This window comes from Mustela nivalis (genome assembly GCF_964662115.1).
Source record: "Mustela nivalis genome assembly, chromosome: 5".
NCBI lineage: Eukaryota > Metazoa > Chordata > Mammalia > Carnivora > Mustelidae > Mustela > Mustela nivalis.
The window spans coordinates 7593616-7608112 of record NC_139024.1 but is presented as its reverse complement, the minus strand read 5'-3'; the positions used below and the strand labels follow the sequence as shown (position 1 = coordinate 7608112).

Genomic DNA, 14497 nt, shown 5'->3' with positions numbered 1-14497 from the left:
GTCTACGGAGCGAAGGAAGAACGTTCAGCAGACTCACGACGCTCATGTGAGTGAACTCTGCACGTTGGCCAGACAGTGATTCACGCGTGCTTTAGTCCCTGACCGATTTCTGAAAGGATCTACAACTTAAGAATCAGGGCTATGCTGGTCATCCAGGGTAAAGAGGATCTGTCCAACCACCCAGAAACTGAAGAGGAAGTTTCAAAAAAGGGGGGCTTTGAGTCCCCAAATGCTCACTCTGAAGTCATGAAAATCATAAATGCTTACAGGTAACCTAGCTTAGCTCCTGGCACAGAGGCGATTACTCTTACTTTGATGGGGTTTTCTAATCAGCTTGATTTTCACTTTCCCAGCCCCAGTTGGATCAAAAGGCTTCAGCTAAAGACGATGAGGTCTTCCAAAGGCAAAACCACGAAACGTGGAGAAAATGGACGGACACCCCCGGGATATGTTTTATTTCAGAAGGCAGGGGACTGCTCAGAACATTCTGGGGCAAGTTTCTATCAAAAATATTTAAAATTCCAAGAAATTATTTCTGTCTGAAGACTCTTCCCTCCTGGAAAGAGCCCCCTCCCTGAGCATGTCAATGAATACCCAGGGGAGGAAAGACACGGGGCACCTGGGTACCAGTGACCCCACAGCCTTGGGCTGCACACAATAGAAGCTTCTCATTTGCCTTTAAGTGATTTTTACTTTCCTTTTAGTTTTATGTTTTTGATTGATTTAGAATTTTTGACCAGGAACCATGAAGCCTAGTACAACAGAACTACCCTGTTGCCTGTGGCGAGCCCCTTCTGTAACTCCCCACTGAGAATGGCTTTCTCAGACCCTCCTGTCACTGTTCCTTGATATGAGAGTTCAGCTGCTTGCTCACCTGAAGGGAGGCAGGCAGAGGTTTTCCATTTTTCTTTGCGATGTACTTCATGACCCTCATGGCTTGAGCACTTTTGTTCTGGGCGATCAGCCACCTTGGAGACTCAGGGATGCACCTAAGGTTTAGCACAAGTGTAATCAGTGCTGTTCAGTATGGGATGTAGGGGTCTTCCTGAGCCTCTGTCCCTGTGAGAGATCTTACACAGTGAGGTTCGGTTGGGTCTACAAAGGAGATAAAATTGTGTAGGAGCTGCCCAGCAAAGGAGAGCAACAAAATGAGAAAGCAGCCTACTGGACGAGAGAAAATACTTATAAATCATATATCAGGTAAGGAGTGAATATTCAAAATATACCAAGAACTCATACAACTCAATAGCAAAAAAAAAAAAAAAAAAAATCTGATTTAAAAATGGGCAGAGGAGGGACACCTGGGTGGCTCAGTGGGTTAGGCTGCTGCCTTCGGCTCAGGTCGTGATCCCAGGGTCCTAGGATAGAGTCCCGCATCGGGCTCCTTGCTCAGCAAAGAGCCTGCTTCTCTCTCCCCCCTGCCTGCGTCTCTGACTACTTGTATGTTCTCTCTCTCTTTCTGACAAATAAACACATAAATAAAATCTTTAAAAAAAATGGGCAGAGGATCCTAATACACATTTTTCCAGAGAAGACGTTCAGATCACCAACAGGTGCGTGAGAAGACACGCAACATCACTCATCACCAGGGAAATACAAATTGAAACCACAAGGAGATGTTACTTCACATCTCTTAGAACGGCTAGAATAAAAAAGACGAGAAATAACAAGAGCCGACAAAGGTGTGAAGAAAGGGAAATGCTTACACACCACTGGTGGGAATGCAAACTGGGGCAGCCACTGGGGGAAACAGTGTGGAGGATCCTCAAAAGATTAAAAATAGAGTTACCATGTGACCCAGCCGTTCCACTTTTGGGTATTTATTAGAAGGACAGGGAACTACTTGATTCAAAAAGGTATACACACCCCTGTGTTTCTTGCAGCATTATTTATAAGAGCCAAGTCATGGAAACAACCTAAGGGTAAACAACCTAAGGGAAACAACTCTCTCTCTCTACACACACACACACACACACACACACACACACTCACACACACACAATGGAATACTATTCAGCCATATAAAAGAATGATGTCTTACCATCTGTGACAACATGAGTGGGCCTATAGAGTATTTTGCTAAGTGTGTAAGTCAGAGAAAGACAAATACTGTAAGATCTCACTTATACACTGAACCTAAAGCAAACAAAGCTCATAGATACAGGGAACAAATTAGTGGTTGTTAGGGGACAAAATGGGTGAAGGGGTCAAAAGGCACAAACTTCCAGTTACAAAATAAATAAGTCCTAAGGATATAATGTATAGCATGGCGACTATAGTTAATAACACAATATTGCAGGGGGTGCTTGGGTGCCTCAGTCAGTTGGGCATCTGCTTTTAACTCAAGTCACGATCCCAGAGTCCTGGGATTCAGCCCCACATCAGGCTCCCTACTCAGCGGGGTGGGGTTGTAGTATGTGGGTTTTTCCGTCTTCACCTGCTGACTTCTACTCAGCCTTGTACAGGAACCTTGCAGGTCCCCTCTTCAGAGAGTTCCCAGTTGGACTCTGCAAAGCAGAAGTCAACTGAATATCCACCCAGCCCTGTGCTAGAGGGAGGAGAAGTAGGTTGGCTTGGCTAGAGCTTGGCAAGTGCTGAGAGGTGACAGCTGGGGGGCAGGGGTGCAGGTGGAAGGATGCAGTTCCATTCTGGGGGAAAGCAAGTATTTGCTTTACATCTATTATTCTGAGAGCTGATTTCTCAAAGAAAGGGGGTAAGAGTTTGAGGCAAGCTGGTGGATCTGGCCAGACAGGGAATCCCTGTATCTCCTTGAGCAGGATGCTAGCTGCTTGGATCTGTGTTTGGAGAGCACTCTTGGAACAGCTGCTCTGAGAGATGGGGCTTAAGGGAACTCAGGATGGAAGTTTGTGGGAGTGCAATGGAGACAGGAATCAATACAACTGATTAAGACTTGACATTAGGAATGGAATTGTGGTGAGCTCAGCCACAATCAGTTCACAGCTCACAGAGTACATCCTTTCTGTTGAAACACCATAGCGTAAATTTCCTAGATCACATTTGGTGCACAGGTTCAGCCCAGTCACCCACACCTCAGGAAGCAGAGTCAGTTCAGCCCTTTGTTGCATGAGCTGAAGGGCCAAGGAGGTGAAAGACTTGGGAACCAGATCAGAGAAGACAGGAACCATAAATGGCCAATCCACAGGGGGAAAGTCTGGGCGGACTCTTAGAGGCATATCCAGATTGTTCAAGAACTTCCTGGGAGAATAGAAATGACTTTTTTTGAAGCTCTAAGTGAAGAATTTGTAGCTCTGGGTACAGTTTCTGGGAATGTAACTTCTGTCTCAAAAAGAAGTCTCTGGAACATGAGCTTTGGGTTCTACAGTAAAGTGGCTTGCTTGAAGATGAAGTAGGAGTTAGCCCTAATAGTACCCAAGTAGAGGGTGAATAATCATCTGCTGGGGGCATGGCTATGGGGCTCTGGCCCTGGACAGGAAACTGAGCCAGAGGGCCCCTAATGTTACCTTCCCTCTGACAGCTGACAGCCTACTGGGACAGACAGACAAGTCTCTCAATATCAAGTGAACAGTGGATTCCCAAAAATCAGTAAGACACGAGGGTTACAGAGATGTGTGGGTAATGTCACTGGGCAAGGGGCAGGAGCCCCACCTGGGCAGCCTGATTAAGGCCAGCCTTCGAGGAGTCCCTCCTCTGGTGACTGCCACATCCCCTCTGCCCCCGTATCTCCTCCCTTCTCATCATGGTAACCCCCCACACCCCTGCCTTCTTCTGTTCTGGCTCCTCAGCGAGGCTTTCAGGATTTGGCATTTTTTTCATGATCTACCCCATTCCCTTCCTTTCCTGACTCTGCTCACTTTCTCTGAGTGATTGCCTCCATCCTGTATCTACAGCAAAGTCGGGAATTTTACTTGAATTCCTGATCTTTAAGTTCAACCGTGCCTGGCTACACGCACGTTCATATCCTTTCCATATCTCCAATCCGGCATATCCCAAGTTTGCCCCATCATCCCACCTCCTCCTCCTGTGTTCCTCATCTCTGAATGGTGCCCCCAGCACATACAGACACACAAGCCTCTGCTCCACCCTCAAGGCACCTCCTCTCTCTAAATCCTCACATTCAGTCTCCACCAAGCTCTGTCATTGCTACCTGATGAAATGTATTGACAGTGTCCTTCACTCGCATTAATTCAGGTCCTGTCCTCTTTTGCAAGGATTATGGCAATAGTCCCTTACCTAATCTCTTTATCCCCACTCTTCCCTGCAAATACCTGTTTTCTACTCTACATCGCCGGTGATCTTTTAATAATGTGGTTGCATCATGGAGGTTGACCACTTGTAAGTAAATTAAATTTGATTCTGTTGAGTAAAAGTGGTAAGAAGGAAGGCTCCAGAGGTGGTCAGAACTTAGATAATGGGTGTGTCTTTTCTGTTGTGCTAAAGCATCAGGGAAACAAAACTGTTGAAAGACTTTGAGGGCAGGAGAGGAACATGGTGGATCTGGATTTTGGAAATGCAGCATGAAACATGGATTGGAGGATGGAAGAGCAAATGTCTAAGAGACCAAAAGAGTCCATTGCAGGGTGGCTCCGGAGCCATAAATGAGGAAGAATGGATATGGGAGGGGGGTAAGTGTTGGTCTCAGAGTTTGACCAGCTTTTGGAGGAGACAGGCTTCCTGGGAAGGGTTGAAGTACTTAATTCTTGACAAGACGACTATGGAAGAACAGGTGGATACATCCAGAAAGTAGTTTGTTGCAAGGGAGAGGGATTTGCTTGATAACCCAGTATCCATCTTGCTTTATTTCAGGTAACCTCGCATTAGGGATTTCTGATAGTTTTTGCCATTTCCATTGCTTCCAATGTCCCTCAGCAGGGGTGACAAATGTATTTCACATGCCTTGGTGACTCTGATTGGCATGGTCTGTCTGGGGTGCCATATTGGCCTGATGTGGGATTGGGACTGGGATTGATTGGTGATGTCTGCCTTGGGCGGGATGTAGAGAAGAGGTGACACAGTGCCACACTCCATCTTCTCTTACACTAACGTCTCCCCTGGGACAGAATAAGAATACTAATACTGCCAATCTCTGTCAAGGGCATCACAGTCACTAGAAGTTAACTGAAACACCACACAAATTGGGGCACCTTGGTGGCTCAGTCGGTTAAGTGTCCGACTCTTGATTTCGGCTCAGGTCGTGACCTCAGGGTCATGAAATCCAGCCCTGCATTGGGCTCTGAGCCCAGCGAGAAGTCTGTTTGAGATTCTCTCTCTCCCTCCCATTCTATCCCTTCCCTACCCCATGTGTACTCTCTCTCTCTCAAAAGTGAATAAGTGAATCTTTAAAAAAATAAAATACACACCACATAAATAATGTGAAAAGATTCAAATCTAACACTCTTAAGCTCAAAGTAAAAGGACATTCAATTTCCAGAGAGGGAGATCCATTGGCGTTTGTGGTTTTGTTATTGTTTTTTTTTTTTTTTAATCCCTGAAACATGGACTTGGGCTTTTCATGAAAGGAAAGAGTGAAGGGCACCTTGGAATTTGGAAGGATGGTGTGCATTAAGGAGGCAGCCTTCTCAGTAAATGAAATAGTTCAAGTTATTTCCTTTTTTTGTTCCAAGTGCGCTTACCAGTAATAGAGCACAAAGCAGACGTTGGGCAGAGTAACCGTGAGCTGCAGCCACCTCCAGTGCGGAAGCACGTAAGCCACGCCAGCCAGCACCAGGAGCCCAACGGTGAAGGCCGCTTGGTAAACAATGCCCACTGTTCTCCGATAGCTCAGCCCGACAAATTCTGTAACTGCAGAGAGAGCCCAGATGGTCAATGCAAGTCGGTATGGCAATGAGTTGGCTGTCCAACCTTGGGGAGACTAGCATGACAACCTCAAAAAAGAGACCAAATTCTAAAATTTTTTAAAACAACTTTCCAAAAATTTAAACGTTCTTTGGGTTCTATTACTGCTGTCATGTCAATTAATATAAGATCTTGTAATTCCACATTGGGTAGGGTGAGAGGATTGCCGATGTGAGCAAAATGTTGGATTTAGAGAATAATTTCAAGGGCAAATGCAACTGATTTTGGATACATGCAAAAAATTTTTCTGAAGCAATCCAAAGTTGTTTTTATTTTTTTTGAATTGTCTTTGCCTTTTTAAAAAAAGTAATCCAGTTGTTTTTATTTGCAAAATTTTGATCTAGAGTAAGAAGGCAATGGTAGTTTAAGACCTGAATAAAGGGATCCAACATTGACTTGAGACTGTAGGTGGTTTTAATGTAGGTGAACATCTCAATATAACTCATTTTCTTATATGAGTTAAATATTCTCTGGGCAATCGTGATCATGTGTGTAAATGGCTTGGAAACCTGGTGGGTTTCCATACTGATTGGTTAGCTGGTACTGGCTTGCAAGAACTGATTTTTAAATTTCCAGGAATTTTACAATTTTGTTATTAAGCCCATTTTTGTCTTAAAGTGGGTTATGGTGGGGGTATTTACAATTTAGAAATCAGACAACACCAAAAATCAGGGGTTTTATTTTCCAAAAACCAGTTATCAGCACCCCACTGCAGGTGGTAAAATAATCAGCTTTCTCCCATTCCATGACTGCACCTTGACAGATGTGTGAAGCCTGCAGTACATGGATTTACGGGATAGTCATTTCTATATCACAAACATATTAGAATTTAAATTCCAGGTATTCCATGAGCCACAGACCTTTGGGTTTAAACATTCAGTAATCAAGTTAAAGACTTCAACTATTTATAAATCATATAGAAATGCACCTGAAAAATATTTCTATATAATACTGCAAATGATCAAAAAGTATTTAAAACAGAGTTAAACAAAAGTCTGTAAGAGCTCAATAAGTAGAAATATCTTGAAGTGGTTGGATTCACGGACAAGGTCTGAAGGTCGTGGGGCAGAAGGTCAAACAGCAAGTTGTACCTCAAGGACATTTAGAAGGACTGGAGGGGAAATTAATGGGCAGAAGGCTGAAATTTATACAATTAACTTATACATATTTCCACACATCATGTGTTCTAAAAACCAAATTACTGATTGAATAACTGTACATTAATTTCTTTGCTGCCTCACATAGATTAGATGCCTACGGAACAGCTCATAATAGCCTCCAGCATCCTTCTTCTGCATTTCACAGAGTTCCCTGGATAACCTTTACCAGGTACAATTTTAAGCACACTATTCTAGATCTCATGGATAATGAAGCCTTTACGATGGTGATGATTTCAATTTCAAAGCATCCATTTCCTTTCATATGCTATTTGAATGTTACCAAGGGAAAGATAGAGTTCATTCCCAAGATCTAATTAGGATGCTAATTTTTCTTAATATGGCTTTAAAGATGCTATGCTGTTAGGATTCAATTGTTCTCCTATACTCCATGGTGCTCCCGTATAACTCTGGCTACAGTAAGTGTTTCCTGGACAGACAAGTGGCTGGGGAACTTCGATTCCCCACAGAGCTCATATTCTCCCTTATGGTGCATATAGTTTGAGGTAAGAGTGACTTCCTAGAATCCGTTTATGCAAAGCAATAAAGTCCCTTGTAAATCATAACTCTCACTGCGAATTTTCTTTATGTTCAGGCATAGTAGGCTAGATTTTCTGTCTGTGTAACACCCCAGGGTACAGAAAACATTTTCCTAAGAAGTTATATTAGACTCTGGGTGGTATGATGTTTACCCTCATTTCTGCCTTCACTGCTTTCTTTAGAGGAAGAATGCAAAATGAGTTGACTGAAAAGATTTTAGAGATCCTCTGATACAGAAAAAAAAAAAAAAAATCTCTCAACATTTTTTTGAGGCGGGGTCCATTTTGGCCCCCTCCTGTCTCCTGAGCGTTTTGGCAGCAATGTGGCTTTGTTCCCACAGCCACAGCCACAAGCAAGTCTTACTCTGGATGTAGCCTATTAACCAGCCTGCCTTGCTGACCAGCCCTTGGATCAAACGGAAAATTAACACCCATGTATAGTTTGGGGAAACGGCCATGAGAACTCCAGATGCAGCATTTATGAGGATCGTGACCAAGAGGCAGAGCTTGCGGCCAAACCTGCAAGGGAGAGAAAGAGAGAGAACACAGAATTAGATTAGATTCATGAGGATTGTAGAAAATGGCATGGAAGCTATGGAAATCTTAAGGGGTGGTTAGCTCTGAATTATGCAAACTCAGGAGGCTCGGACTGGTGCCCACCAAGAGAATCACTGACTTCAGGTCAGTTCGCTTCAATACTTTTCCCAGGGCATTCTGTGAAAATTCTATTCACAACGAGCCCCATTCAGCCCACGGCTAGCGAAACTTCTCAGTCCCACACTGTGGAGGGTATTCAGGCAGGGGGTGATTATTCCAGGCCACACAGTGCTGAATGCCCTAAGGGTCCGTCTGGGTCTTCCGTCATCATAGCAGCTGGGCCTTTGCACTAACAGTCTCAACCAACTGCCCACCCAAGAGAAGTTTTTACTTGAGGAAAAAGAAAACTCCATGGTTAATGTAATCCCCCATCCATTTTCAACACTGCTTTTGGACTTTGTGGTATTTGCCCATCTCCATGGAAGAGGTCTCTGATGTCAGCTGTGAGGTGGGAATTGGGGGTCTTTGTCATGAAGTACCCCAGCAGGTAGCTTCCACCACACCTTCAGTCAGAGGGACTTGGGTTTCATCAGCTGAGGGACCTGGAGAGTGTACCAGGACACAGAGAAGGGGAAAACTTAGAAATCTGGTTGAATCTTGTCTTTACTGCTTACTATGACGTCGGCCAATTACTCAACATTTCATTTCCTCATCTGGTAAAGACCTATCTGACTTAGCTGACAAGAGGATTAAGTGAGATACTACATGTAAAGAACTAGACACTTGGTCTCCCCCATTTCCTGCCTTCTATCTGTAAAGTAGGGTCTCTGAAACTTGACTTGGGACAACTTGTTCATATCGTCATCATGTCCACCTTGTTTTGTTCCAATTGGCCTAATTGGCCATTAATGGATATTTCAAAGATTCTTCATAGAAACCAGTGTTTTATTTAATCCTTGCTTATCTACTTCAAACTGAAGAGTCACGTTTTATGTCATTTGCTTTGCGCATTTGATGGTGGATGAACATTTTTTACTAGTTGCTCTGCTTGGAGGGAGCTTTGTTCTAGTGACCATTTCAATATAAACTGACTACGTGAATATAATCCACAACATCATTAACAATTATTTGGGATGTGAATGTTTTAAATCTGAAATTTAGAGATCACGTAGTCTCATGAGTAATTAATGTAAATTGATAAATTTTTAAGACCCTGTTTTGGCAATTCATTTCTTAATTTTCAGTTTATGGTTCCTTACTATAAACATCTGCCTCATTGGCCTTTTTTCATTTTTCTTTTTTAAGAGACAGAGAGAGAGAGAGAGAGCAAGCAGAGAGAGGAGCAGAGGGAGAGACACAAGCAGACTCTGCCCTGAGCAGAGAGCCCAACGTGGGTCTCAATCTCACGACCCTGAGATCATGACCTGAGTTGAAACCAAGAGTTAGAGCTTAACTGCTTGAGTCACCTAGGCACCCCTGCCTCCTTGGCCTTCAATTTAGACTTCCCAAGTCACATTTCAACAAAGTATTTTAGCCTTTCTTCTCATCTTCTCCCACCAGACCCCTTCCTTTTCCCTTTAGGAGTTTATAAACATTTGCTCAGGGGCTAGCTCTCTAGCTTCCAAAGTTGACTTGGGCATATGATACTAGTCATGCTCCTGTAGGTGAATAAAATCCTGTGGCTGATAAGAGAGTATATTTACCATCACAAACTTAGAGCATGGAAACCTTCAGAAAATCAAATCTATGATGAAAAATAACTTCAGTGGGGGACATGTTCCAAATAAGGACATAATGTTATTACAAAAATATGGAATGGCTGGAAGAAGATTTGGATATCTGGGATTGCATTTTAAGACTTTTTCTCCCCACAGCAGAACCACATAAGTGATTAAATGAAAAACAAAGAGATAAAACAGGGGAGAGGGGTGGATTCCAGTACTGCTGGCTTCATAAGTCTATTAGCTACTTGCTACTCAGTGTGGCCCAGGACTTATCAGCATCACCAGGGAATGGCTAAACACAGGCTTGGACTCATTCTAGACCCACTGGATTAGAATCTGATTTCTAACAAGATCTGAGTGGTTTATATGCACACTAAAATTGGGAGGAACCACTTTCATTTCACTGAATTTCCTCATTTGCAAATTAGGGATAAGAATATCATTTTTAAAAGGCTGTTAGTGGTGCAAAAACAATGAATCTTAGAACACTGAAAAAAATAAAATTAAATTAAAGGTAAGTAAATAAATAAAAAATAAAAGGCTGTTAGGAACCTAAATGACATAGAACACATCAGGATGCCTAATACAGTGCCTGGCACATAGTCAGTGGTGGAGAGCTTATTTTGGAAGATTTCAGATAGTTGGGTAAGTTTGATGATGACCCTCTGGGACTCTGATTATGCTCTGATCTAGTTCCATCATGAAATATAGACAGAAGGTGCTGGCTCTTGATAGCTGATTACTAGGCTTTCAGAAAACTTGACAGCTAATTGTTAAACAGGATCATTGTTAAAAATTCTATCATGCACTTAAGTAAATTATGTTAAAAACATGTGTAATAAATATGCAAAAACATTGCTTCCTAATTATTTTACCATGTTTGAACATTATCTATGCTCATGAGATTATTTACCTCTGTCTGTTGTATTTGTACAGTGGAAATACTATAAAATGGTGCATATTTCTAGCCAAGCCTGTGTTCAGTGACCTCAATTTGGTAGCTAGAAATTACCATGGTGGGATTATATACACCATGGAAATCAGCAAGTGCTATACATCAGGGCTTTATCCCTCAGGAGGCCAGGCATTAAACTTTTACAGGTATGCCACTAAATACAGAACATATAATTACTGATCATTGGAGTAACAAATCTGGAATTGTGAGAGATTACTTTTTTGTGTTAGGTGATACTACAAAAAATTCCTTAGGAAGTTTGAATGATGATATCAATGAGGTATTTTATAAAAGGCTTATTTTCAGATTCTCTACCACATTCCCATTCTTTCTTCCTTCAGTCTATTTACAAACTGACTTTCAGAAAGTTGACATGGTGTAAACCTCAGGATCCTTATTTACAACCTTTTCATAATATCCTTCTGGTTTTTCTCTTAAAGGTACCTTAATCACTGTTCATATGTTTTGAAAACATCATAAAAGACAATCTGTTTTGTTTAATATTAGTTTAATCTGTAGCATAAAATGAGCTTCCATGAGATTCTTGCACCCTTGTATAAAATCTGAATATTGGAGGGAGGTGGGGTTATGGACATTGGGAGGGTATGTGCTATGGTGAGTGCTGTGAAGTGTGTAAACCTGGCGATTCACAGACCTGTACCCCTGAGGCTAACAATACATTATATGTTAATAAAAAAATCTGAATATTGTCCAGAAATAGGCATTAAGTATGCAAAAGATAACTTGATCTTTCTTTTTCTCCCTCTGGCTGTTGTCTTGTTGCCCACTCTCACATGCATACCCGAGTAGAAGAGAAAAGAAGAGGCAACAACCACCCAAACTTCAGACAATTTAAGAAAAAGAAACGGAGTTTTGGATATTGTTTTTGGGGAAGGATAATGAGTCACCAGCTTTGCATAGGATATTTCAACAATAGGAACAAAGTAATGAGGTCATCCAAGAGGGTGGATAATTGACTGAGGTTTATAAAGCAAGAATGCACTGTCAGTGGGGAATTATAACCGGTCTCCTACTCCTTGAGTGGGATGAGAATAATTAACTCATTTATTTAACCAGCCATGAGGCTCAGTCACCTATTTGCTCACTTCCATCCTGGCAGCTAAGTGTTAGTATCTCCGCCTTGCAGGGAATGCGGGAGAGGAGAGGGGGTGAGGAGCCAACGGGCCAGACACTGCGGAGCAAGGCAGACTCTGGACTGCCCCTTGCCGGCAGCTCTCCTAACTTACAGAGTCATCTCCAAACCACAGACCTCACTTGTAGGGCAATAAAAATAAAAACCAATGACCTTCCCCTTTACCTCACAAGCCTCCCACACAAAGTCCCAGGAAGAACCCTTGAAGGAAGGCTAAGCAGACAGTTAAAGAAGTAAAGAAGTGTCATGTAGGACATGAAGGATGGAGCTGCCCTGAGGCCCAGTGGCCTCAACGGCCTCCTGCTGCTACAGAGGTGGTAGGTGGGTGGTGAGGTGAGCAGGTTGTGAAACTGCAGATGCTCCTGGGAGAGGATAGATTAAGCTATGGTTATTAACCTTTAACTCATTTGCAAGTTTTCCTCCAGCCTAAAAATACAGCACAAAGAAAATATTCGATTTACATTTAATATAATGCTCATAGGTTTGGGTTTATTTGCACCACAGATATAGTTGGGGAGAGCAACAAGCATAAAGTGTATTTGCCTTTTATTTCAGAATTAAATGTATATTTATATTTGTAATAAATGAAAATTTATCTTGTAATAAATATAAATTTATTAAACATATTAGACTATATATATTTATTCTATAGTTCTATATCACGAGCTCCTGGGTGACTGGCTATTAAAGAAAATGATACTGTCCAAACAGTTGAGCATGGTGCCTGGCACATGGACCACACCCAATAAATAGTATTATGAGTGCTAAAGTATCAACTACAAAGCAAATTTTTCTGTTCTTTTCCCTTTTCCTCAAAATATCTAATTGGCCATCAACCTGGTGAAGATACCTGTTATAAGGAACTTTCAGCACAGTTAATCTGGGATTCCAAAGTGATGAAAAAGTAAGACATAAAGGCACAAATGGATTCACATGACTCACTGAAAACTAGCTCCCTGAAGACACAGAACATCTAAGAGGACCATTTGCTGTATGTTCTACACAGGGAGGTCTTTTCTCAACTTTCTTCAGGGACACTGACGTTTTGGGTGTGGATATTTACATCTGTCACTGTAGATGAACCCAGTTTCCCTTTTACCAGATTGTGTCTGGGTTCCACACCTCTAATTACATCTGGAGCCCGGGCCCCAGTTCAGGACTCCTGCAATGCCAAGGGCCAGGCAGGGACACCCACAGGGAGAGGCTATACTGGCTCTGGGTATAGAAGCAGCAGGCAGTGGAGAGAGAGCTCAGGGACCCCACAGGCTCACAGATGGGGGTGAAGATGATGAGGCCAATGAACTGGGAGTCACAAAAAGGATCGAGTCATCGATGACTTTCCCTTCTGACCCTAGAACTCTGAATAACCCACAAGGAAAAACTGCTGCCTAAGATAGAAATGGTCCTCTATGGCCCCAGGAAATTAGAAAATATTCGCATCGGTTGTGCTGATGGAAGCAGGAGAAGAAACTGCAAATTGTCAAGATGACGGACACGAGGCCAGGAAACTGTGGTCTTCGTGCTTGGGGAAAGGATATTATTCAAGCAGGGGCAGGTGAACCCCAGTGCTTTCCAGACCAGAGGACGACTCAAAATTCCACCACGTTCGCGGGGCACCTACCTGTCTGCGAGGTAGCCGATACCCACAGAACCGATAAAAAATCCTACATTCACAGCCGACTGAAGCAGGTCCAGCATCCAGGAATTGGCACACACTAGGTTAAACTGCAGAGGGGTGAGAGGTTTCCCGGGTCAGCAGAGAAAACAAAGTCCTGTTAGATACAACTCAGCCCCGAGAACTCACTGAATATTCCTGCTGCATGGCATGGCAGAAAGCCAAGAACTCGTCTCTTGCTTATATGAATTTTCCTCAGACGAATCTGAAGATTCATCCCGCAATTTATCCAGCATTCCCTCTGGACGTGTGTCGTTAAGCCAAATTCTGTTGGCTAAATCAGCTGAAACCAGGTGAATACTCCACTTTCCCTTTCTTTTTAAAAAAGATTTTATTTATTTATTTGAGAGAGAGAGGCGGGGAAGGGGCCGAGGGACAAGCAGGATCCCCACTGAGCAGGGAGCCCCAAGCAAGCTCCCTCTCATGACCCTGGGCTTCTGACCTGAGCAGAAGGACCTGAGCAGAAGGCAGAGGCTTAGCCGACTGAGCCACCCAGGCGCCCCACACCTTCCCTTCCTAACCTGAATACCCAGAAGCAAACGGGTGTGTACAGAGGATATAGAGACTGCCCCGCGGAAGCTGGGCTGTTCAGCTTCCCTTCACTGTCTCTTTAATGGCAGGGGAAGCAGAAGCGTCTTCTCAGGCTCTTACATTTGCTCTCATTTGGAACAAGAGGCAATGTTGAAGGAAGAACAGGTGCTGGGCCGGAAGTGGGGGGATCCGATTTCTAGAGCGAACTGCTAGCTCACACTCTGTGGCCTTGGGCAGAATTTTTCTCTGTTCTGGGCCTCAGCTTCCTCATCTCTGCACGAAGGGATGAGATTAAGCCCTGCTGGATAGCCTCTTTAAATTATACGGTGTTGTATCTCTGACCCAGGCCTATGGTTTCATGTAACTGTTGGACCCCTGAAGAGAGGCTGCT

General features: G+C 43.2%; 1 protein-coding gene across 1 annotated transcript in view; it reads right to left on the bottom strand.

Annotated features, from left to right (window-relative positions):
• SLC22A2 (solute carrier family 22 member 2) overlaps nucleotides 1-14497 on the bottom strand; it is a 30362-nt gene that overhangs the window by 14416 nt on the left and 1449 nt on the right. Inside the window, exons 2-5 of the mRNA XM_082729507.1 lie at nucleotides 13522-13625; nucleotides 7896-8050; nucleotides 5613-5781; nucleotides 875-989 (exon numbers count right to left, since the gene is read on the bottom strand). Of these exons, the coding sequence (XP_082585633.1) occupies nucleotides 875-989; nucleotides 5613-5781; nucleotides 7896-8050; nucleotides 13522-13625 (543 nt within the window). The remainder of the gene's footprint in view (nucleotides 1-874; nucleotides 990-5612; nucleotides 5782-7895; nucleotides 8051-13521; nucleotides 13626-14497) is intronic.